We start from the raw sequence: 23830 nt of genomic DNA, 5'->3' as shown, positions 1-23830 counted from the left end.
TAAGCAGCCACAGGTTCAAATGTCTTGTTTCTTTTATGACCCAATGTAAGATCTTTTAATGTTTTACACATACAAACATACGGCTCCCTACGACATCGTAGCTGCGCAAGTGCGGTGACGCCTGCCATCTGACACTCTGGCAACTGCAAAAACGAACCTATTTCTAACAGGTCGCGGTAAAATATTCCGAATGGTGGTTTGAAAAGTATTACTATCAAAGAAAATTTCCTTTTACGCAATTTGAACTACGTATGAGAATGTACGATGAATTTCTTAAATCGAAGAGCGTTTGACTCTCATTTAAAAATAAACTCTTTGATGACGAGCCATTTAGATGATTTTCAAGCCCAGAAGAACAGACATTTATGTCGTTCTTAAAAATTTTAATGGCACATTTGTGTGATATATCTTAAATTGTATTACGTGCATGAAAGACCAACATTATATGTGAAAGCTTAGCTTCTCTTTCAGCGTATTAATCTTATAGGCCAATATTATAAGCGAAAGCTTTACTGTTCTTGTAGCAACACTGTGTGTATTAATTTAAACCATTAACTTTTTCTGTTTGTGTGTTCGCGCTACTTAACAGTGATGTTGCTATTGGCTGACTTCATCACGTGTCACAAGCTCTGAATACCTGGTATCATCGGCTGGTGAAAAATCACGTGACATGAGCTGGCTTACAAAAGCACATAGCAATCTCGATTTCAATGGTTCGTGTAATACAAAAATATGCAGTGTACATGTTTCTTCACATCAAAGATCTTTCCAAAACTTTTTTCCCCCTGTGTTTCGTTTTCTAAAGTGCCGGAAATTCTACGCCCGTGTATAAAACCGTAACCATTCAAAGGATGGGTAAGTTATACAGTTCCGAGTGAAAATGTACTGTCAGTTGACAGGGAAAAAGTATGTTTTCACCTGGGAGAAAATGTATTTTTAACCGCGAAATCCAGGAATTTTTTTTCTTTGTCCGTGTATACATCCTGTTGTTAAACACGTGTAGTTATATTGGTTGTATGTGATTGTCTCTACATCAGCACCAATACTTCATAGAATTGAACACAGTGACACAGCAGTATGCCTACAAAATACAGGGGAGGTTTTGAAATGGGAATTCTGCCACAAAACATTACAGACTATTTTCTGCAGAATGTCTAGTTCATGGCTTGTGTGGATGGTTGATTTTAGTGGGCTGCCCACAGCGCTCTCGCTCTCAGTCTCACACAAAACCATTTCCTCTGAGACATCATGTGACTTTCCCTATGTATGGACAACTAGTACCACAAAACTGGCAAAACCGACGCCAAATGCTCTGTTGACCAGGTGCAGCTTTCAGGTACTTGTGTATGACCACACTGAATGCTCATAATCGACGAATACTTTACATATTCTAACACACGAAAGCTCTTTATGTGCATAGCTGCCATCTTGTAAACTGCCATCACAGGCCTTCGATTTAGCATTTACTCTCAGAAGACATTAACATTGTCTCTGATTTACTCGTGCTTATGTGTTCCTTTGCCTTCCCCAAACTGTTCAGAGGAAATACTGTGATGTTTCCTAGCTGTGAGTCATTGCTGTGGCCTTCTTCATTCGGTGTCCATTATTAGTAATTGGGAGTTAATATCTTACTCACTCTGGTGATTCTTATGAGGGCTGGATGTTATGTGGCACCCCTGTAGTTGGTACTCCTCAACAGGTGGCAGCACTGTCCAAAGTGAGTGCCAGTTCGGGACTCAAAACACAAAACGTTACCTTTCACAGGCTGTGTTCTTATCCACTGAGCTATCGAGGCACAACTAATGACCCCTCATACATTCACTACTGCCAGTACCTCAGCTCTGGAAGTTCTGCATATCTTGTGGGACTATTGCTACTGGAAGAAAGAATAGTGTGAAGAAATGGCCTAGCTTATGTCCAGTGTCATCGAATTTTCAACAGGAGGTGGGGAAATGTATTAAAAAATAAAAGTCATTTATGGTAACCACAGTGCTGATGATGTTAGCTGTGGGGTGATGGTTAAACAGGTTTAAGACTGAAACTTCCTGGCAGATTAAAACCATGTGCCAGACCAAGACTTGAATTCGGGACCTGTTACCTTTCGCGGGCAAGTGCTTTACCCCTCGAACTACCCAAGCACGACACGCGACCTGTCCTCACAGCCTTAATTCCACCAGAATTAAGGCTGTGAGGATGGGTCGTGCTTCGTGCTTAGATAGCTCAGATGGTAGAGCACTTGCCCGCGAAAGGTAAAGGTCCTGAGTTTGAGTCTCAGTCTGGCACACAATTTTAATCTGCCAGGAAGTTTCGTATCAGTGCCCACTCCACCGCAGAATGAAAATTTCATTCAAGTGTAAGACTGTCGGAACTGGAAGAATGGAATTGGGTGAAAAACAGTGTCAAATGTCATTTGTCAGTGACTGATGAGTTTCACAAGGCTGTCTGACTCATTTTCACTTTATTTGAGTATCAGAAGATTTGTGCTCATTGCATTCCACAGATTCAGTGAAGGTCTGCAGATCTGAAATTTTCCCTAATTGCAGGTGAAACTGCTCGCAACAAGACTGCAAGTTCTTCTTAAAGTTGGTTTTTTTCCATCTCATTATTTTGATGTAGCACACCACGACTTCATCTCACAGGGTCATCCTACACCCCAATGTCTTTCATTATTTGTTGGATGTATTGCACTCTGTCTTGCTGTCATAGTTTTTTTTGCTGTCTATTACTATGGAGGTTACTCCCTGATGCCTTAGCACATGTTCTATCACCCTATTCCTTCTTGTAATTAGTGTTCTCCATGTATTTCTTTTCTCACCGATCCAGCAGAGAACCTCCTCATTTTTTTCCTTTTTCATCCTTTAGTGTGCAATATCCTTCTGTAACACCACATATCAAGCTGTCCAGTTTTCTTCTGTTCCCCTTTTCCCACAGTCAGCAATTCACTTCTATGCATCAGTGCGCTCCACAGTGCATTCTCAGAAATTCCTTCCGCAAATTAAGACTAGCGTTTGAAAATAGTAGGTTGCTTTTGGCCAGGAATGTCCTCTTTGGTGGTGCTTATCTATCTTTTATAGCCACCTTGCTTCATCAATCATGTGTTATTTTTCCTCTGAAGTAGCAGAATACTTTTGTTTTATGTACTATATTGCTCCTAGCTTGCATTAAGTTTATCACTGATCTCACTTCTACGACTACTCATTAGTTTCCTCTCTATTTGGTTTACTCTTGATCCATGTGCTGTGCTTATTAGACCGTTCATTCCATTAATCAAATCCCATAATTTCTCCTTGTTTCAGTGAAGATAGCAGTGTCATCAGCCGATATCGTTGTCATCCATTTACCCAAAAAAAAAAAAAAAAAGCTGCCAGTTAGAAAAGTACTGTCATCTGCCTTTTGGAATGGTGATGGAGTTACTGTATGAATCAAACATAATCAATATGTCAACTCTTTATCTAGATACTGTCCAAACTCTAAATAATTTCCACAGAATAATTCATTCAAGGGATGAAAGTGAATGTTTTGTTGCAACAAGACACCATGAGAATACCTAAGTCACATGCCACCAAAGCAGACCTTACAATGCTGAATCCAATGATAATACCACACCCGCTGTGCAGTCCCCATTTGGTACCTTGTGATTTTCATCTGTTAGCTGAAATGAAGTGAGTTCTAACTAATTACAGCTCCAGATGATGAAATTCAGATGGTTGATAGTGCCTGGTTGCAGAAATGGAAGGCAGAGCTCTTCTGTGACAGCTTCACGAAACTTATATATTGTTGACAGAAATTTGTCATCGTATCTGGCAACTGTGTCGAAAAATGAGAGTATAACATTAAAGAGGAGAGTCTAAGTAAACTTCCTGAGTTGCATTTACTAAAATAATCTGGTCCAGTTGCTTGTACTGGCTGTAGAAGCATTATTGTTCACCATTTGCATTGTTATACCACGTTAACCTAATTTACTGAGTAGATTGAGGTTTTTGTGATTGTAGCAGAGGGTTCATATGAAATAAAAGTAAGTACTTTAACAGTTTTTTTGTTAATCCAATTTAACCATTTGTTATATCCTCTCCAACAGAAATTTCACCACCACCAGAGAACGAAACTGGCATTCGGACGGGTACGTACCGCATCACACCGAAGCAGAGGAGGCAGGAGGACCGACAGCGGTTCCAGACGCAGGTGCTGGACAAACCGGCTGTCGCCATCGCGTCCCCCACCACCCAGGGCCGAGATATCGCGATGAGCCCACCCACGGCAGAGTCTACCCCTATGGTGGCAGCCGCCGCCACCAGGAAACAACGCAGGTCTGCCGAGAGCCGAGACAGGTTCAGGACACGCACTCTGGATGGGGACAGAGACCTGAAAGCAGCTGAAGATGCTGAAGTAAGCATTGAGTGTCAGATTGTTTTCATCCTCGTCAACTTATATTATTTCTTGATAAATCACCAATTTTCCCCTGGATGTAATTTGAGTGTTAAGTGTAGTGGCCATGTTTTATTTCTTATGGGGTCATTAAGTTCGCTACCTCATCTTAACAAATTTGATATACATTTCAAAATATTTGTGGGAAAAATATATCTAAAAACAAAGATGCTGTAACTTACCAAACGAAAGCATTGGTATGTTGACAAAGACAATAACAAACACACACACAAATTTCAAGCTTTCGCAACCCACGGTTGCTTCATCAGGAAAGAGGGAATGAGAGGGAAAGATGAAAGGATGTGGGTTTTACAGGAGAGGGTAAGGAGTCATTCCAATCCTGGGAGCAGAAAGACACACAGGGGGAGGTACAGAGGCAAAGATGTTGTTGAGTGAAAAGTGATGTACGAGGGGCAACAACTTGAAATTAGTGGAGGTTGAGGCCTGGTGGGTAACGGTGAGAGAGGATATATTGAAGGGCAAGTTCCCATCTCCGTAGTTCTGATAGGTTGGTGTCAGTGGGAAGTATCCAAATAACTCAGCGACTGACATCTCTGCCCAAACTCTTCGCCTTTACACATGTCTGCTTGTGTCTGTACCGAGCGAGGTGGCGCAGTGGTAGCACACTGGACTCGCATTCGGGAGGACGACGGTTCAATCCCACGTCCGGCCATCCTGATTTAGGTTTTCCGTGATTTCCCTAAATCGGTCCAGGCAAATGCTGGGGTGGTTCCTTTGAAAGGGCACGGCTGACTTCCTTCCCCATCCTTCCCTTTTCCGATGAGACCGATGACCTCGCTGTTTGGTCTCTTCCCCCAAACAACCCAACCCCCAACCTTGTGTCTGTATATATGTGTGTGTGTGTGTGTGTGTGTGTGTGTGTGTGTGTGTGTGTGTGTGTGTGTGTGTGTGTCCCTCACATTCCGTAGATCAAGGGGAATGCACATTGCACGTTGTGCCACATACCTCCCTATTGTTCATTATGGGAGTTGTGGGCAATATTATTTTTGTGCGTAACTATTCCACTTTCACCTGCTAAGTTTATTAGTTGGTTAATATTGCTTAGAATGTCTTACATCCACATAAAGTGTGTACATAAAGTCCGGGAACACTTTTACTAATAATATTACTAAATGATAACATCTCCTTTCACAAATATTGGATTTTATTAATTAAAAACACCGTTTCGTAAACCAACATTTATAAACACTCGACAGGAATCAAATACTGTTTGCCACTACACCTACATTCTGCCACTAATCTCCAGCCTCGTTACCGAGCAACTGTCTCTAGCCTCTCGCACACCCAACTTCCACTCACGGACTCCAACATTCGACTATCTCTCTCACCCACTTGCACATTGTTGACTGCACTGCAGTCTTTGTTTTATTTTATGATGACTGCGTAGTGCACGATTGATACAATGTAGGGGCACTGGACCCTTACAATATGAGGAGAGAAACTGGTCAGTATTAGGTCTGAAGTGAATCCATCTTAAAAACCAATGCATTATTTTTTATGAACAGCTGAAACACAAATACAAATAAGTCACTTCAAATAGAAAATATAGAATATATCCGTGCTGGTTCAAAGTCTGGAACGGATCTGTATTGATTAACTGTGACAAACTTGGTGACATCCCTGTCACAATTACTCCCTGCGGGAAACTGAATACGGTCAAGGGTATATCTTCCACAGGGGTCTCATACTTCATTACGTGCAAATTTGGAGAGATGGGGTGCCCATTTTATCTTATAGGTCTGATGGCGAGTTAAAGGCAACAAACTAGACACCAGAAGGACACTAGCAGATGTAGTTAGGACTATAGTTTACTGGTGTGAGGTGAAGCTCTATATAGCAACAGCAATGAGACACTTCAAGTTTACGAAATTTGGTCACACATCATCTGGTTGTACAAATGAACATATCTGTCCAATCCCTCCAACAGATAACCTGATGGCCACACCGCAAGAGAGGAGTGTGAGATTTTGAAGTTCAAGATCTTTGATTATTCAACATATCAGGAAGCCAGGAACAAGTACAATCACCTTTACCCTACCCGGATGGCAGCAACTTACTCCCAAAAAGCAACCCTTCTGTCATCTACTGTGGGGACAAATATTCCATCTCCTTTCTCTTCACTGGCCATTAGCAGTGATCTTCGTTTATCTGTTATTGTGTTCGTTACCTCTACATCAGCACTGAGGACCTCAGTCATCTACCTTTATCGTGAAAAGCTGTACCTGACAGCACCCCGTGGTGGAGGGTTGTGTCCTAGTACTCTACACAAAAATACTACAGCCTAATGGCAGCCAGCAGCTGCAAGAGGGTGGAAATGGGCTATGAAACAACCAGTTCATCATCAGTACTAGACACCTGGTGACATCTGGATACACCTTGTACTGAATCCAAACTCGATGATGATGATGATGATGATGATGATGATGAGAAAAAACCAAACGTGAAGGCAGGCCCAGCAACCCCAACTGCCCCCGATTCTCCCCCACCATTACTGAAATCGAGCGAACAGATGACAACCGAAAGGTGGTGGTGGTGGTGGTGGTGGTGGTGGTGGTATCAACTCATACTGAGTAGTGAGTAACAATTTGATCCTTTTTCTTCTTGCGTTGCGCATGCACTCAAACATAATAGAACAGAATAGAAATTGAAGGGTTTGGTGCAAGCCGGAGGCAGCTCCACTTTTTCCAGTTTGTGGCAAATTAAAAAAAAATTTTTTGAAATTCAGTTTTCACCAAAACGAAAAAGTTGTCAGCCTTGTTTTAGGCTATGGGGTATCTAATACTACTGATGAGAATACACACAAATGCACGCAGTCAGCTACGTGCAATAGAATTTTGGAGCTGCCTCCGTTTTGCTCCAAAGTGGATGAAAAACTCTTTGTAGGACCATTTTCATCATAATTAACCATATTTCAGTTGAAAAAACATTTATTAATAAAGAAAGTATAACATTATTGGCATAATACATTAATTCTACAGTTCTTCTTCAGTCTTCTAGCCCCCCTTCAGTCACCTCAGGATCGTTTGAAGCATCTGACATCAACTGGTTGTGAAACCACATTTCATTTTGCCCAACATGCTTTCTGGCCAGATCTTTGACATCTTTAAACTTTTGGCCTTTAAGCAGGAGGAGACAACCATAAGCTTGATGAAGGTGGTCCACTGTTATGAGACTCGCAGGTCCTCGGTTGCAAATTTGCACATTATCAAAGACAGTCATCCCTACGGTTGCACTGCATTAAATAATCCCTTTATCGATCTATGGCTGTCCATAGAGAAATATTTTGTGCTTAGTGATTAAATATTTTCCTCTCTTCTTGTTCGATAATGATATGTAAGGGTTCTTTACAAAAAATTTCAACGTGTCAGCAAAGTGGAAAATAAATATCAGGTCCACTTCAGCGACATGAAACGTGTGATGTTTACACTGTACTGTTGAACAATATGTAACGCAACCTCCTTCCTGCTATTGTTTGGAGGAAGAACGAGGCAGCTCCTGGAGCTGCCTCTGTTTTCATGCAAACTTGGAGTACAGGCAGCTCCAACTGTTGGATTTCTCTGAAACTAACGGGTGGAGCTGCCTCTTTCTTGCACCAAACGAAGGGGCTTTCTCTTTGTATGTGATGGAATGTTAAACTCGATAGAGCCAAAAAGTGAAGCTGCATCCTTCTTGCGCCAAACCCCTCAGTTGTTATTGACATCGTGTATCATAAATGAAACAACTGCTCTCACACCACTCAGTGGCTTGCACAGCTCTTCAGGAAACCTTGTTCTTTACAACATATTCATCCATTTCGCATAATTGTTCAGTCTGTTATAAGAACTGAATTGACACTGAAAGAGCCTCTAGTGGTATGTGTATGCAGCTTCCTGAGACCAACTCTAATGATCAAATACAACTTCATACCATAGTGGTAAAATAAAAAATTCACCCTAGAGGAAGAGATAACTTGAGATCACCGATTTGTGCTGTGCCCTTTCTTTTATGGGTGACTTCACAGGGCAGCTCTAAAAACACTAACCGTGGTATGTTTTTAAACCTTTACCTTCCCCAATAATTTTTGTACAGCTCACGGATCGTTTCCAACCATTGACCTTACAGTGTATAACTAGCTTTTACCTTTTTAGTCAATGGAAGGTATACAATGTCCTCTTATGATTATGATCACTACTCAGCTGGACGTCCCCTGCATCTCAGGCTCATCTTAAGCTTAGAAGAATGGTGACTGGCACACTTCTGGCACTTGCATAATGCTCAATACTCCTGCCTGTGGGACTACTGAAAAACACGTGCCACACTCTCGTTGTGATCTTGCCACCCAACAGAACTACGAGGTGGAATCGAAAATTTTCAGGAATGGTGCGGCCATCTGGAAAGTAAGAGTGGTAGATATATTTGCACTGCTAAGTGGCGAGAACTGCATATCTGGTGAGTCAGTGTGCGGAGTGGCATTCAGCTGGGAGGATGTGTTGCGTGTCCACAGTGATTTCCGTAATACTCTGTGTTTGGTGTGTGGCGGCTTTGTGATGGATCTAGAACAATGTGAGTGCATCGAATTCTGTGCAAAATTTTGGAAAAGTGCTACAGAGACCCTTGCAATTACTCAAGTGTTTGGGGGACAGAGCATGTGCTGTACGCGTGTGTTTCAGTTGCATGCTCAGTTCAAGGTCGGCCGTACAGACATCGAAGATTATGCTCACACTGGAAGGCCCTTTAGCCGCACAACGCTAGACATTGTTGCCAAACTTCAACAATTGGTTCGTGCGGATCGACGTTGAACCGTTCGAGACCTTGCAGATGAAGTGGGTACTGGCTATGGGACATGTCAACGAATGTTGACTCACGAATTGGACATGCATTGTGTCGCCGCAAAATTTGTGCCGAGGATCTCGATTGCCGATCAGAAGGCACGGCGTGTTGAAGTGTGCACGGACCTTCATCAGACCGCGTCTGATGATCCGACCTTCATGTCACGGGTTATCACTGGCAACAAGAGCTGGATTTACGGTTATGACCCAGAGACAAAGCAACAATCGTCCCAGTGGAAGAGCCCGGGCTCTCCGAGACCCAAAAAAGCGAGACAGGTGAAGAGCGAAGTGAAGAGCACGATCATCGTTTTCTTTGATACCGAGGGAATTGTGCACAAAGAATTCGCCCCACCTAACCAAACAGTCAATTCCGTGCACTGCTGTGACATTTTGCGACAGCTCTGTGAAAACGTGTGGCGATGACGGCCCGAACTTTGGTGTTAAGGCAACTGGCTGCTGCATCACGACAATGCACCCTATCACACGTTCTTGCTCACCAGGACCTTTTTGGCAATAAACAACATGGTGGTTGTACCCCATCACCACACTCACCAGATTTGGCACCTTGCGACTTCACACTATTCCCAAAACAGAGTCAAGTTGAAAGGGCCGCCAGTTCAACACTCTAGAGAGGATTGAAGAAGCATCGCTGGCAGTGATAAATACTCTCAAAGAACAGGACTTCCAGAAAATGTTTGACCAGTGGCAGAAGTGCTGGGACCAGTGTGTATGTGTGGATGGGAATTACTTCGAGGGTGATGGTGACCATTAGTCGAGAGGTAAGGTTTTCAATAGATGACAGCACCAGTCCTGAAAATTTTGGATAGGACCTCGTAGTGATACCACTTCCTCAAAATCCCCTGTCGGACATCGGTCCTGTGATGGACACACGACATCACTGTGGTCATTAAATATCACAAAGGAGCAGTTCGAGTATATAAGTGCCCCTGTCAAAGGACGCACTTATTTTTAAATGTCCCCAAGGAGGGGACAAAAGGACAAAAGAAAGAATGCAGGGAAAGATTTGTGTCTGCGTACCTCTCTCTCACAGAGACAGATCAAATTATATTCTATTTGTGTTCGACAAAGACCAACAGATACTGTGCATCTATAAGCACGGCAAAGTGAAATCTGACCCTATCACTGCTAACCGTCTCGCAGTGCACTTTGCACTACCATCAGTATCTGATAAATCTGATAAGTACCCCGCCCCCCTCTCCTCCAAATTCTGTCTCCGAAAAAGTTGAACAGAGTGTGTCACACCATATTTCAACAGCTAATGTTTGGAATCCTACAAGTGCTCTTTTTTGAGCGGGATCTTCTCAGCATCTGATAATGAACCTAAACACATCTCTGGGCAAAAAACTCAAATCCACAGACACACAAATTGAAGCTGCATGTGAGATTGTTCGAGCAAGACTCAGTATCGGGGGTGGGCATAAAGTAACTGGATCCTTGTATCATTCACCAGAGTCATCTCCTGATGTAATCAAAAACTTTAGAGAAAACCTCAGTTCATTTGTACGTAAGTTCCTCAGTCTTACTGTAATCATCGGTGTAGACTTTAATAATCCAACACTTAACTGCAAAAATTATAGTTTTGTTAGTGGTGGGCGTGATAAGACATCCTGTGAAACTTTACTAAACACTGTCTCTGAAAACTATGTAGAACAGATAGTTAGGAACCCCACTCACGAGATGAAAATATATTGTATATAATGGCAACAAATAGACCCAACCTCTTTGACAATGTCCTCATCGAAACTGGTATCCGTGGCCATGACTCAGTTGTGGCAACAATGATTACCAAAGTACAGAGGACAACTAAAATAAGCAGAAAGATACACATGTTCAGTAAACTAGATAAAAAAATTGGTAGCGTCACATCTCAACAAGGAACTTCAATTTTTCAGCACAGGGCAGTAGCATGTAGAGGAACTATGGCTCACATTTAAAAAAAAAATAGTTGACCATGCACTGTTCAGGCATAGGAAAATTGTGGGATGACAAATGTATTGTCTCTTTCCAGTTCCAGCAAAAGTTTGACAACAATTAAGAGATGACTACTGAACCATTAGTATTCTCCTGAAAAGTGCATAAACAACCAAGATACTCATCTTGATTGTTGCTTCCTACACTTAATCTGAACCAGTCTTTCTTCTCTTTTTAGTTTTAATTAATCACTTCACAGTTATTCCTCTCTAGATGATCTGTTCATCAATTTAAAAAACACCAGGAAGAAAGTCCATGTAACTGCTGTATTTGTTTCTATCAACAACTGATTTTTAAATCTGGTGAAATCACAACTGCTGCTACCTCAAGCAAAATGTGCACCAACAACTGCCGCCGCCCTTTCTCTACAGTCACTCTTCACACTTGACTCAGAAGCATATACATCTGGCACCTATAATGCCAGTGCTCTTATTCAAGACATAAATTGGCTTAACATTTTAGTTATAAATTGAATTTTCCTCAATATCTACTTGCCTTGGCCTATTTTGGCTTTTATGTGATTCTTGACAGTGCACAATTTTGACATAATTACAACTTCTTGGCAAATAAACTCTCATGTGATGACATGGTAAGCAGAAAATAAAAATGTTTGAATTTTTTGTAAAATGCCAACTCTCCTATATGAAACTTCATAAAATTAATGTTTTTAACAATCACTATTATACCACTTTATAATGTAAATTTCATTATAAATAAATGAGTATTCTAATAATCTACAATAGTGGCAACTACAATACTGGAGCCATATCATTTTATGTGAAAATTAGTGATTCAGATTGTATTGAAGACTATAACAACGTGATAACTGTTTACATTTGATCACATAATTGCATCATCTTGTAGAATGTAGACTAAATATTGTTTGAAATCTTGTGAAACGGTAATAAGTGTAAATGAGAACCTAGAAATGAACAGAAATATATGTTTACGTTGTAAAAATTGGCCAGCTGTGAGTAGGACTTGCGCACTGAAGACTCTGTGCAAACTTAATTATGTATAAAAACCATTTATCCATTCTGAAAATTGAAGACATTGACAGTTTTTGCGCGTTATCAACACTGATACTGCCAGGATTTTCAAGACTGTTTTAATTTCAGTTTTGAAGTCAGGTAACAATTGACAAACAAAATATTTTGTTTTTGTGTGGTATAATTACAAATTAGCAATTTCATACTTTTTCCCTTTACATTGCTTATTGCCAAATTTCATGATTCTAGGTCAAGGTGAAGTACCTATGGGTTTTGTTAAGTGAGTTTTTGAGTATCAAAATATGTGACAAATAGTTATATCCTTTCACTTACATGCTTATACTTTTACACCGCCGAGGGACCACAGATCTTAATATGTGACATAAATTTGAACTTCATATGTCTACTTGTTTGAGGAAAAGGATTCTTAGTCGGACGGACAGACAGACAGGCATGTGGGCTGATGAATAACAAAGCAGTCCTATAAGGCAGGGGTTCCCAACAAAATTTTCTCGAGGGCCCCCTCATCGAGCATGATTGGTACCTTGTCATATCACTGTATCAAGTGCCTAAAAAAGCCAAATTAAGACTCTTTTATACATTTTCTATTTTTGGTACTTAGAAAAAACAGTGACATATTCATTATTGAAAAAATATTGAGCTTAAAACTTTTTCAATTTAGCCATAATTGTTATTGTTAAATTTGTGATTATTGCCCAAAATCTTTGTCTTCAAATCTGGGTGTTTAGTATAACAAACTCCTTAAAAAATAAAAATTGAGTATGAACTGAAAATGACAGGAAAAAATTAAAACTGAGTGTATTGGTCTTTCAAGTGTACTATGCTTGAGACTGCATTGAGAAGACATGTGAAACATAAGAAAACACTAATTTCATGCAAGGATTATTTGGAGAAAAAAAAATTTACAGTTACAACAGAGTACACCATCAGTAGACAGTTTTAATTTTCAGTTCTTAATGAATTGGAGTTCAATCTGACCTTTGAGTCCATTATTTCTTAAATATTAGGTTCCAAACATGAAACTTTCACTCTGAAATCTGACCGCATGTCGAGCCGATTCTTATATTTGTTTTTCATGAAGCACATGGAAGAAAATGCTTGCTCACTCCGATATGTGGTTGCAGATGGAAGGATCTTTTTCATTGCCTTATCTCCTAGTTTCTTGTAGTCCTTGCGTGCTGATCAGTAATTTTATCACCGATGAAAATGTTTATCATCGTACCACAGCTGGACAGATCCACAAGTTGATTTTGCTCTTCTTCAGTGAGGCCTTGGACTCTGTCTATTTCTTCACAGCTGAAGGGGTTTCGAATCCATCTGTTGTCAGGTTCAGGGAAATACTCTCTAAAAGTAGCAGCTAGGCTGCATAGATGCTTGGCTACACTGATCTTTATCTGGTCAGGCTGAAACGTCCCCTTAGAAAAATTATACATGACTGTGCTTAAACTGACACACAGTATTTTTTAGCGCAACGCAATCTGACTTTCAATAATCCCTACAAAAGAATGGCCCTGACTAACATTAACCTATACCTTTTACAAATCACTTACCTCACCAAAAATCTTCGTTACTCGAACTACTGCAATACAGCGAGCGCCAATACTGCCAGCTAAAGAAAAGATTCAAACTACTGAAGGCACTAACTACTGATAGGCATAGTTAGCAAATGAAAGATTTTGATAGAGAACAAACAATGTATTTACCTTAATAGTCATAATATATATAGCAGTACATGACATCCATTCTTACAAATGTACTGTTTCTGATGGACACACCTCCAGATTATCCATTCTCAAAAATCCGCCATCTCACTTCCCCACATCCACCACTGCTGGCGGCTCACCTCCAACTGCGCAACGCTACGCCCTGTTAACATCCAGCTGCCCAACACTACAGTGGCAGACAACAATGCGAACTAGCCACAGACTGCACACAGCACAGCCAGTGGTTTTTCATACAGAGCGCTACGTGGCGTTACCAATAAGAAAACCTAAACAGCCTATTTACAAGGCAAACTCTCCTCTGATGACTCCAAGAATTGTTTTAAAGTAGAAAAGTTAGTTAGTGACTTGTTTTCTATACTTGACACCTTATCTGATACTTTTTGACCATAGTGATAATCTTATCCACAACTTTGAACATGTCTACATTTACCGGCCGGAGTGGTCGAGTGGTTCTAGGCACTACAGTCTGGAACCGCGTGATGTGAGAAAATCTGTGTACTTTGTGTCAAGAAGGAAGACACGAACCTCGTCTCTAAGTTCAAAAAATCTTGACAAGATCCTACCTCGAGAAATCCATCTTACTTCCGTATGAATAAGAAGTTGCTCACGCTCACTGCCAATCTCTTCACACTCTAGGAAGACGCTAGATGCAGAAGTTAGCGTTCGCTAAAGCTCTGCTCGTGCAGGAAGCGGCCAAAACAAAAAATCTGTTATCATACGAAATATATTTAATATATTTTTTATTCTAATAGCATCTTGCGGACCCCTCTGGCATAGCTTATGGACCCATGGGGGTCTGCGGACACCTGTTGGGAACCACTGCTATAAGGATTCGCCGGCCAGAGTGGCCGTGCGGTTCTAGGCGCTACAGTCTGGAACCGAGCGACCACTACGGTCGCAGGTTCCAATCCTGCCTCGGGCATGGATGTGTGGAATGTCCTTAGGTTAGTGAGGTTTAATTAGTTCTAAGTTCTAGGAGACTGATGACCTCAGAAGTTAAGTCGCACAGTGCTCAGAGCCGAATAAGGGTTCCATCTTTCCAGACAGAGACACGGAACCCTAAAAAAGGTGTTTACTAAAGGAGTGTATTGTATGGTACAACAGTCAGACCTCGGTCTGTTACATTGCACAGCACAGCTGACATTGTCCCGTTTCAACCTCTGTGCCGTAAGTGAGAACGAGTTCTTAACATAGGGTGTAACGCACGGTAACAAAATGTTTCTCCCACAGAACCACTCGCCTCCGTCAGCGGCGGACGAGCTGCTCCTCAACAGCCTGCTGGAGAGGGAGGCGCACATCCTGGCCGAGGAGGTGGAGACGCTGCGCACAGGCGACAGCCTGCTGCTCGAGTGCGAGACGCTCAGCCTGGTCAGCATCGACAGCGAGAACACGAGCGAGTCGGGCCACGGCGTCGAGGGCTCCAACGGGGACGAAGACGCCGAAGTGGAAGTCGAAGTCGAAGTGGAAGCGGGCCCTCCACACGCGGAGCTCCTCCACCCCGTGCTCGACGACGAGGGGGAGGAGGGTGACGTGGAAGAGAAGACGCTGAGGGCGGGCGGCTGCGACACGCCGGATCCCGACGAAGTGCTCGGGCTCGGCGACGCGGAGGAGGCGGCCGGGCCGCGGCGGCAGCGGACCGCGTCGGAATGCGTGGCGTACGGAGAGGCCCTGCCGGCAGAAGTGAACCTCGTAGGTGACAGTCTGGTGGCGGCGAAGGAGGAAGAGCGAGAGGAAGGGCTGTCTGAAAATTCTGAAGACCAGAGTTCATCAACAGATGATGAAGAGTGTGCCCAGAAGAAACCGAGGATTGTGAAACCCGTAAGTCAAATCCGTTACCTAAGAACACACAGGGGAAAAGATGGAGAGGGGTATTAAAACATTGTCCATAGTGACATACGACTAACAAATAAGATTTCAAGAGAATGATGGAAACCTGTATTTACCTTTCAACAATATCCCTCTTGACAGATGCAATGAAGAACAATTTTAAAGAATAATTTTATTCTCCTGTATTGGTTAAAAACAGTCTTGGTTGCAATTTTATTTTTTTATTTTTCAACGATGCGTTTCTCCTTATTTAGGCATCTTCAGGTTATCTTTTGTAGATGGACACGAGAGGCACCAAGATCTGTATCCGGTTAAGCACTTGTTTGCTGTATGCCACATGTGGATTGGAAGAATTTCTTTATTCTCCTGTTGCAAATAATAGTTTTTAATACAAACTTTTATCAAGAACATAGAGCATGTGATACTGAATTGGCTGCATGGGGGGGGGGGGGGGTATGAATTTCAGGAACAGGAAGATTTGTGCAGAGAGTAAAGCATGGAATTAACTTTAGGTGTGCAGATATAAAAGGAAGTTTCAAGATTCATTTCTGATCTGGGCAGTGCTTTGCCATGTAGGATACCTGTATATGGTTCACAGACATTTTCAATGTGCTGTATTGTTACAACTCACTGTTAGTTTTGTTTTCAAACAGCGTCACATAAACGTATGCTCTGACAAATTTTTTTTCTTTAGCTCCGGGTGCCATTATTCTGAACTGACAGTGCGTTAAGACTTTTGAAAGTCGAGTGCTTACCGACTGCTGTTGCAGTGCAACTGCCATTGTGGTGCCTTGTGGCCAGTGCGTTTTATTTGTTCTCAAACAGGACATGATCCAAAGCAGGTGCCATTTTCCTTATTGGAGAAGCTAAGTTAGCTAATATATATATGTTTCTGTATGACTCCATTTTGCTGAACACAGTGATTTCTACTTTTGTTTATGCTCCAAACATACTTCAAAACAGTTTTTTTGTTCTTCAAGTGGGCACCATTTTTAAAAATACCAAAACATCTCATTCCAAGAACATTTTATAGGACATATCTACGCATTATGGCTTGAGATTAGGTACAACATTTTTATTCTCTCTCTTTCTCTCTCTCTCTCTCCCACTCTCTCTCTCTCTCTCTCTCTCTCTCTCTCTCTCTCTCTCTCTCTCTCTCTCTCTGCATCTATATGTCTTTCTCATTAGGGTGTACATTGTTTCTGATACAAATTGCAGTAGCAGTCATCAGATTTTTTTTTGTATATGTTATCTGTATCTACAATAGTTTATAGTATTTGTATGAAAAAATTGGTGTTACATGTGTTTCTTGTTTATAGTAAAAGTTTCATAGTTTAGGAAACGAAGAAGAATTGGAGAAATTTCTTTTCCTTGGTAGCAGTATTGAGTGTAGATGGTAGGATGTTAAATATCAATGCTGTCCCCTGCTCCAGTTTTAAAAGGTTAACTGTATGTAGAGATACAAAATGTATATTTTCATGCCAGATATTTTTCTGATGCTCTCTTGTGGTAGTAAGCCTTTATGCTTTCTCACCTACCTGCCCCATCCTAGCGATAAATAAGCAATCGGTGAAAGGAGTAAGATTAGTAGAGGCATACATAGGACAACAGGCACATAGAAATCCACCTCAGAGCTAACAGGCTACCAAATACACACATGTGGCTACATTGTCCCAACACTGCAGCCTAATGAGGATGAAGAGATACGCGGGCAAGTGCTGTGCCATCTGAGGTACCCAAGCACCACTCACGACCCACCCTCACAGCTTCAATTCTGCCAGTACCTTCTCTCCTACCTTCCAAACTTCACAAAAGCTCTTCTGTGAACCTTGCAGAACTAGCACTCCTGGAAGAAAGGATCTTGCGAAGACATGGCTTAGCCACAGCCTGGGGGGATGTTTCCAGAATGAGATGTTTACTCTGTAACGGGGTGTGTGCTGATATGAAACTTTCTGGCAGATTAAAACTGTGTGCCAGACTGCGACTCTAACTCGGGACATTTGCCTTTCGCGGCACACAGTTTTAATATGCCAGAAAGTTTCATATCAGCACACACTCTGCCGCAGAGTGAAAATCTCATTCTGGATGAAGAGATTGTCTCGGATGGAATGGACGAGGGAATGTGGAACTGGCTAACTCAGCATGGTGCAGAGGGGGGACATTGTGATTGGCACACACAATATTTTTTTGTATCCCACCCAGGAATTTCCAGAAAAACAAGCAATTAAGTTTTCAAAAGTAGACCACCTTATTTAAAAATTACAGAATTTTTACAAGAAGCTTAGCATTGATTATATGAATTCACCACACTTTGGGGCTTGTTGACAGCAGTGTGGGTGATATCCTTTTTTGTTTCCTCATGCCCACTGCATTTGATTAAACTTGCTTTGTCCCGCAAAGTGAGGGAAGGTGCAGGCCACAGTGGCATCAACACAGAATTCACTTTAATAAATACTTCACAAAGAACTTTCAATATGCACTTCATAACTGACTGTGTATGATTTTTAGAGATAATTCTTTATTCGTCACAGGTCACGAGGAGTCGTGACGGGAGTGCAGACGGCAGCCCGAAGCCGATAAGAGGACGGCGTAAACCTCTGCGTGCCGGTCGGAGTGGCATACCTGTGACGGCTGTGGCTCCTATCAAGGTCCCTGTTGTACAGACAGCGAAAGTGCCGCAGCAGAAGCTGCAGCAGCCGAAACAACAACAACAACAACAACAACAACAACAGCAGCAACAACAGCAGTCGCAGATACCAGTCCAGCAGCTGCCTGTGGCACCGGCACCGCTGGAGTCTGAGCAGCAGCAACCTGACCCACGGTACTTCTTCATACATTGAAAAACACTGAAGAAATTTTTCCACAAAGTGTGACTGGTTTTTTATGTGTGTAAAGGGAACTTAGGGTTTTAATAAGACAGAAATCTTAGGCCCTGTGTCTGCATTTCTAGCGGCAAGCATAGACATGTAAAACTTTGTTTACACTGGAGTGAGTGAAAAGAAACACTAGCAAATTGGTATTTACAGAAAATTTTCTGTACAATTTGCCGGTACCCGTGAGTAAGTGTTTACACTGGAAGGAATAGAAAAGAGCATGAAAGAACAAAAATAGTGTGCCAACTATATGAACCCTGATGGGATCCATTTTTTATGCTAATAATTGACAAACAAGATTACTCGATACTATGCATGCTAGAACTGCTTGCAAAACTATTATTTTTGAAATAGGGGTATTTTGTATGGTGAGTGTGCTGTTTAGACAAAGCAAGTAAAATGGCAGGGTGTGTGGACACTGTAGGAGTGTGAATTTCAACCCAAGTGTGAAATGTTTGGAAGTAGTACACTTGTCACTAAACTGCAGGATCGGCCTTCCTCAGCATTATTTCAGAATCTTGTACATGTATTAGTTTGACACTGTTCACTGGATTTTCACTGCAGTTGAAGAGAAAATGTAAAACAATGACACTAATTAAAACTTACTGGCAAAGTGAAACCGTGAGCTGGACCAGGACTCGAACCCGGGACCTTTGCCTTTTGCGTGCAAGTGCTCCACTGACAGCCACCTGCCTACAACTCACAACCGGTCTTCACACCATTACTTCCACCAGCAGCTCCTCTCCCACTTTCCAAACTTCACGGAAGGTCTGTGAAATTTGCAAGACTAGCACCCTCAGAAAAAAGGAATTGCAAGAGATGTGGTTTAGCCACAGCACGGGGAATTGTTGCTAGAGTGCTAGTCCCACAAGTTTCGCACGGGAACTTCCCTGAAGTTTGGAAGGTAGGAGACGTGGCAATGGCAGAAGTAAAGCTGTGAGGACGGGTCACGAGTCACGCTCCGGTAGCCCAGTCGGTAGAGAAGTTGCCTGTTAAAGACAATTCTGGAGTACTGCTGTGCAGTGTGGGCTCCACATCAGGTGGGACTGACGGATGACATCCAAAAAGTACAAAGGAGGGCAGCTCGTTTTGTATTATTGCAAAATAGGGGAGATAGTGTCACAAACATGATACGTAAATTGGAGTGGCAATCTTAAAACAAAGGTGTTTTTCGTTGCGACGGGATCTTCTCGTGAAATTTCGATCACCAGTTTTATACTCTGATTGCGAAAACATTCTGTTGGCACCCACCTACATAGGGAGAAATGATCATCGTGATAAAATAAGAGAAATCAGGGCTTGTACAGAAAAATTTTAAGTGCTCGTTTTTCCCGCGTGCCGTTCGAGAGTCGAAGGGTGGAGAGACAACTTGAAGGTGGTTCATTGAACCCTCTGCCAAGCACTTTATTGTGAATAGCAGAGTAATGAGGTAGATGTAGGTGTTGATGTAGAAAATGATGACACTACAAAGGCAACAGGCAGGGAAGATAAAAGTCACCCCTGCTGTGGAAGCAAAAGGGAAAACATTGGCAGACAGGGCTACGACTGTGACTACAAATGAGGACAGTGCAATTGATAGGACCACAGGTACAGAAAGCCTCGAATTCCTAAGGGAGATAATCGAGGGTGGGAAACAGGCAGGTACGAGGAGAAGGTGAGTCTGCGGAAGCGGACAGAAGCTATATCTGCGTAGAAGTCACCTGTGTCATTCACAGACAACAGAGCAATAAAGATTATCAGCTAATCTCAGTCAGCTGTCCAGCTGCCACCGACTTTCATTATGTGGCAGGAAGACTACCGAAGTCTGCAGCTTCTTATGAAGGGGGTGACAGTGTCCAGTTACCCTCAAGGTAGGAGGGACGGAGATGGGCAAAGTGTATACTAAGACAAGGGAGGACCACGCAGCTGCAATGAATATGATATGCAGTGACGGCCTGCACTCCTACACTCATTCTCCAGAAGAAGTTAAAGCTGTTCAAGGTAGTGTTCTGAACACTGCCTTTTTAGATGGAACTTGCCCACCTGAAGGAGGAGCTAGATGTGATAGGGTGTAGTTTGAATACACCAAGAACAAACAGGTGAACACCTCTCCTCTTAGTCATCTTTAGTTGACAGTATTGCTAACAGAAAAATCTGTGGTCGGTTGGTTGGTTTGGGGAAGGAGACCAGACAGCGAGGTCATCGGCCTCATCGGATTAGGGAAGGATGGGGAAGGAAGTCGGCCGTGCCCTTTGAAAGGAACCATCCCGGCATTTGCCTGGAGCGATTTAGGGAAATCACAGAAAACCTAAATCAGGATGGCCGGACGCGGGATGGAACCGTCGTCCTCCCGAATGCGAGTCTAGTGTCTAACCACTGTGCCACCTCGCTCGGTCAGAAAAATCTTTCAGCTGACCAGTGTAGCAAATGCGAATAATGCCCAAGTTTAGAAATACCGTCGAGAAAGTCGCTGGACCCGGCGCTTCGAATGTCAGGGATTAAACCGTGTCGTGAAGTATTGTACCGTGCTGCTCCAGTGTGTTAAATGGGTGGGGCAACACGAAAGTAGAGAATGCCCAATACAAAAAAACAGACACCCAAAAGTGCTGCAACTGTGAGGTTGCACCCATAGCAGGTTACCGCGGGTGTTAGGGCTTAAAAAAAGCCGGCAGCAAACAGCATGCAAACAACGTCCCGGCAAGGAAGGTTAAAGCTGGCATTAGCTACAGCAACATTGCAAAAGGAAAAACCGGCAGGCCCGTCCTCACACCCACTCCTGGGGCAATACGGACACACGTAGGAGAAACATAACACTGCAGAGTGTGTAGGCTGCCATCTGAGATGCCACCGAACAGGCTTTCGACTAGGCAGCAGGTGCGTCTCGGTGCGAATCAGACACAGAATGTGCACACACTGCAAGTGAAAGTATCACGGACGAGCTCCGCTCGCTCCTGACGGGAAATAAGGAGATGATGATAACCCTCCTTGCAAATGCAGTTAAGATGAACATCGCGTGCAGCCTCTGACAGATCTGAGCCGTGAGTAACATCTTACACGGATTAACAGTCCGCATGTGGAAAGCGAATGGAATTTGCACGCAGGTCACAGAGTTCAGCAGTTTCTGTGGCATGAAGCAGTAGACATATGTCTGATGACAGAACTCATTGTAAGCCTGTCTGCCTTCTTAGCTGGGTGGTATCGTCCTTGCCTCCCGTGCGATTGGTCCCGGGTTCGATTCCCGGCCAGGTTGGAGATTTTCTCCGCTCGTGGACTGGGTTTTGTGTTATCATCATCATCATCATCTCATTATCTGCATGCGAGTCGCCCAATGTGGCGTCGAATGAAATAAGACTTGTACTTGGTGGCCAAACTTCCCCCAGTAGGGGCCTCCCGGTCAATGATGCCATACACTTATTTCCATCTTAAGCCTGGTGTGTTCGTACGTGTGGCAAACTACATTTGCCACTGTAGCGATAGGTTAACTGCAGGTGGAGGCACTGCTGTTTACATCAAAACGTCGATTAAACACCGTGTGGCCCAGCTGTCATATCTACGAATGGTGGAGGCAACTGCCATTGCAGTTATGACGTCATTGGGGAAAATAACATCCGTGGCAGCCCATCATCCTCCAAGAGATTTACTGGACCCGTCGGGCTTCGAGGCATCGGTGACCGTTCGAGGCCAAAACTTCGTCGCAAAGGACTTCAGTGCCAAGCACTCCGACAGGAACTCCAGAGCCACTAACAGCAGCGGATGCCAACAGCTGTGCATTGTTAGGAGGCACAATGACACTGTGCTACGATCCTACGATCCCACGATTTACTTAACGAATGGTGGACAAGCGGATGTCCCGGACATTGTGCTGCTCAGGGGTATGGGAAACTGTGGTACAGCAACTACACGAGTTGCACAAGCATCTGACCATCTCTCGGTATTGTTTGATCTAGAGATCATAGGTGAGCAAACGAAAAGTCACATAAGACTGCTGGGGAAGGTAGATTGAGAGCAGTTCAAGGAGAGCACGCAAGAACCACTGGACTGTCAATGTGGAAAATACAGGGAGAGACGAAGCGATAAAAAGTGTCACTACAATAGCACTGTGGGCGGTTGATGCTGTGTCCCTCAGAGAACCACTAGGGACAAAATTACATCAGTTTCCCCCAAAAATGCTTGATGTGATCGTGCATAAAAATCGTATGTTTATGAAATGGCAGCTGACCAGGCACCCAGCAAATGCCTCGGAAGATGTGTTCACGGACAACTTCGTAGCAGTCGGTGACTGCATCGACGAGGAGCGTGTGAGGTTAGTGCAGCAAAGGCTGCTAGCCTTTCTCAAAGTGGGGTATGAAGGTCAGTTAGAGAGAACAACAGTGGAAGAGGTCAACTTGCAGATCCGGCTGCTATTTTAAAGCAACTACCACCGAATGCCCTCAGTCCTGTCACAGACATATTCAATAAAATTGTATAGACCGGCAACTTCCCCAAGGCCTGGAAGTATACAGAGATGGTTACAGTATGAAAGCAAGAAGATGACAGGCTTCCTCAAAACTGCAGACCTATTAGCCTCCTCCCTCCCATCTCAAAAAAAATTTTAGAGATATACTTAAAGGGTCTGCTCCACAGTGTAGATGAGGAAAGTCTAATCCCGCCAGAACAACTTGGTTTCCACTGCAGACTGTGTATGCAGCAGGATCTTCTACACCTTGTAGAGAACGCAATATGTGCCTCGGAGTGTCGGGAGTACACAGGTGTGGTGCTTCTAGACGTCTCCAGGGCCTTTGACTGTGTGTGACATTTGGGCCTCCTCCACAAATTGTTTGTAGTGGGTGTAGCGGTACCGCACGTCAGGCTCATCACATCATACGTCGAGGATAGGACCTTCCGTGTCTGTGCCGGAGGTGACACACTGACAGTGAGGCAGATCCTAGCAGAAGTGCTGCAGGGGTCTGTCTTAGGACCCCTGCTGTACTCCCTCTACACCTGTGACACGCCAAAGGTGGACAGGGTCAAGTTAGCTTTGTGTACAGATGACACGTCCCTGTACACCGTGTGTTTAAACCCCAACGCCACGCACCGTTGTCCGCAGCTAGCATGCGGCACCCTGGGATCCTGGTCCACTAAATGGAGCTTGAAATATACTGCTACCACAAGCCAGGCCCTAGTCATCACCC

General features: G+C 43.2%; 1 protein-coding gene across 1 annotated transcript in view; it reads left to right on the top strand.

Annotated features, from left to right (window-relative positions):
- Positions 1-23830, top strand: part of LOC124718638 — a 526059-nt gene that overhangs the window by 489770 nt on the left and 12459 nt on the right. Inside the window, exons 32-34 of the mRNA XM_047244262.1 lie at positions 4079-4386; positions 15211-15798; positions 18339-18628. Of these exons, the coding sequence (XP_047100218.1) occupies positions 4079-4386; positions 15211-15798; positions 18339-18628 (1186 nt within the window). The remainder of the gene's footprint in view (positions 1-4078; positions 4387-15210; positions 15799-18338; positions 18629-23830) is intronic.

The sequence above is a fragment of the Schistocerca piceifrons genome, chromosome 10 (genome assembly GCF_021461385.2).
Source record: "Schistocerca piceifrons isolate TAMUIC-IGC-003096 chromosome 10, iqSchPice1.1, whole genome shotgun sequence".
Lineage (NCBI taxonomy): Eukaryota > Metazoa > Arthropoda > Insecta > Orthoptera > Acrididae > Schistocerca > Schistocerca piceifrons.
This window is presented reverse-complemented; position numbering and strand designations above follow the sequence as displayed.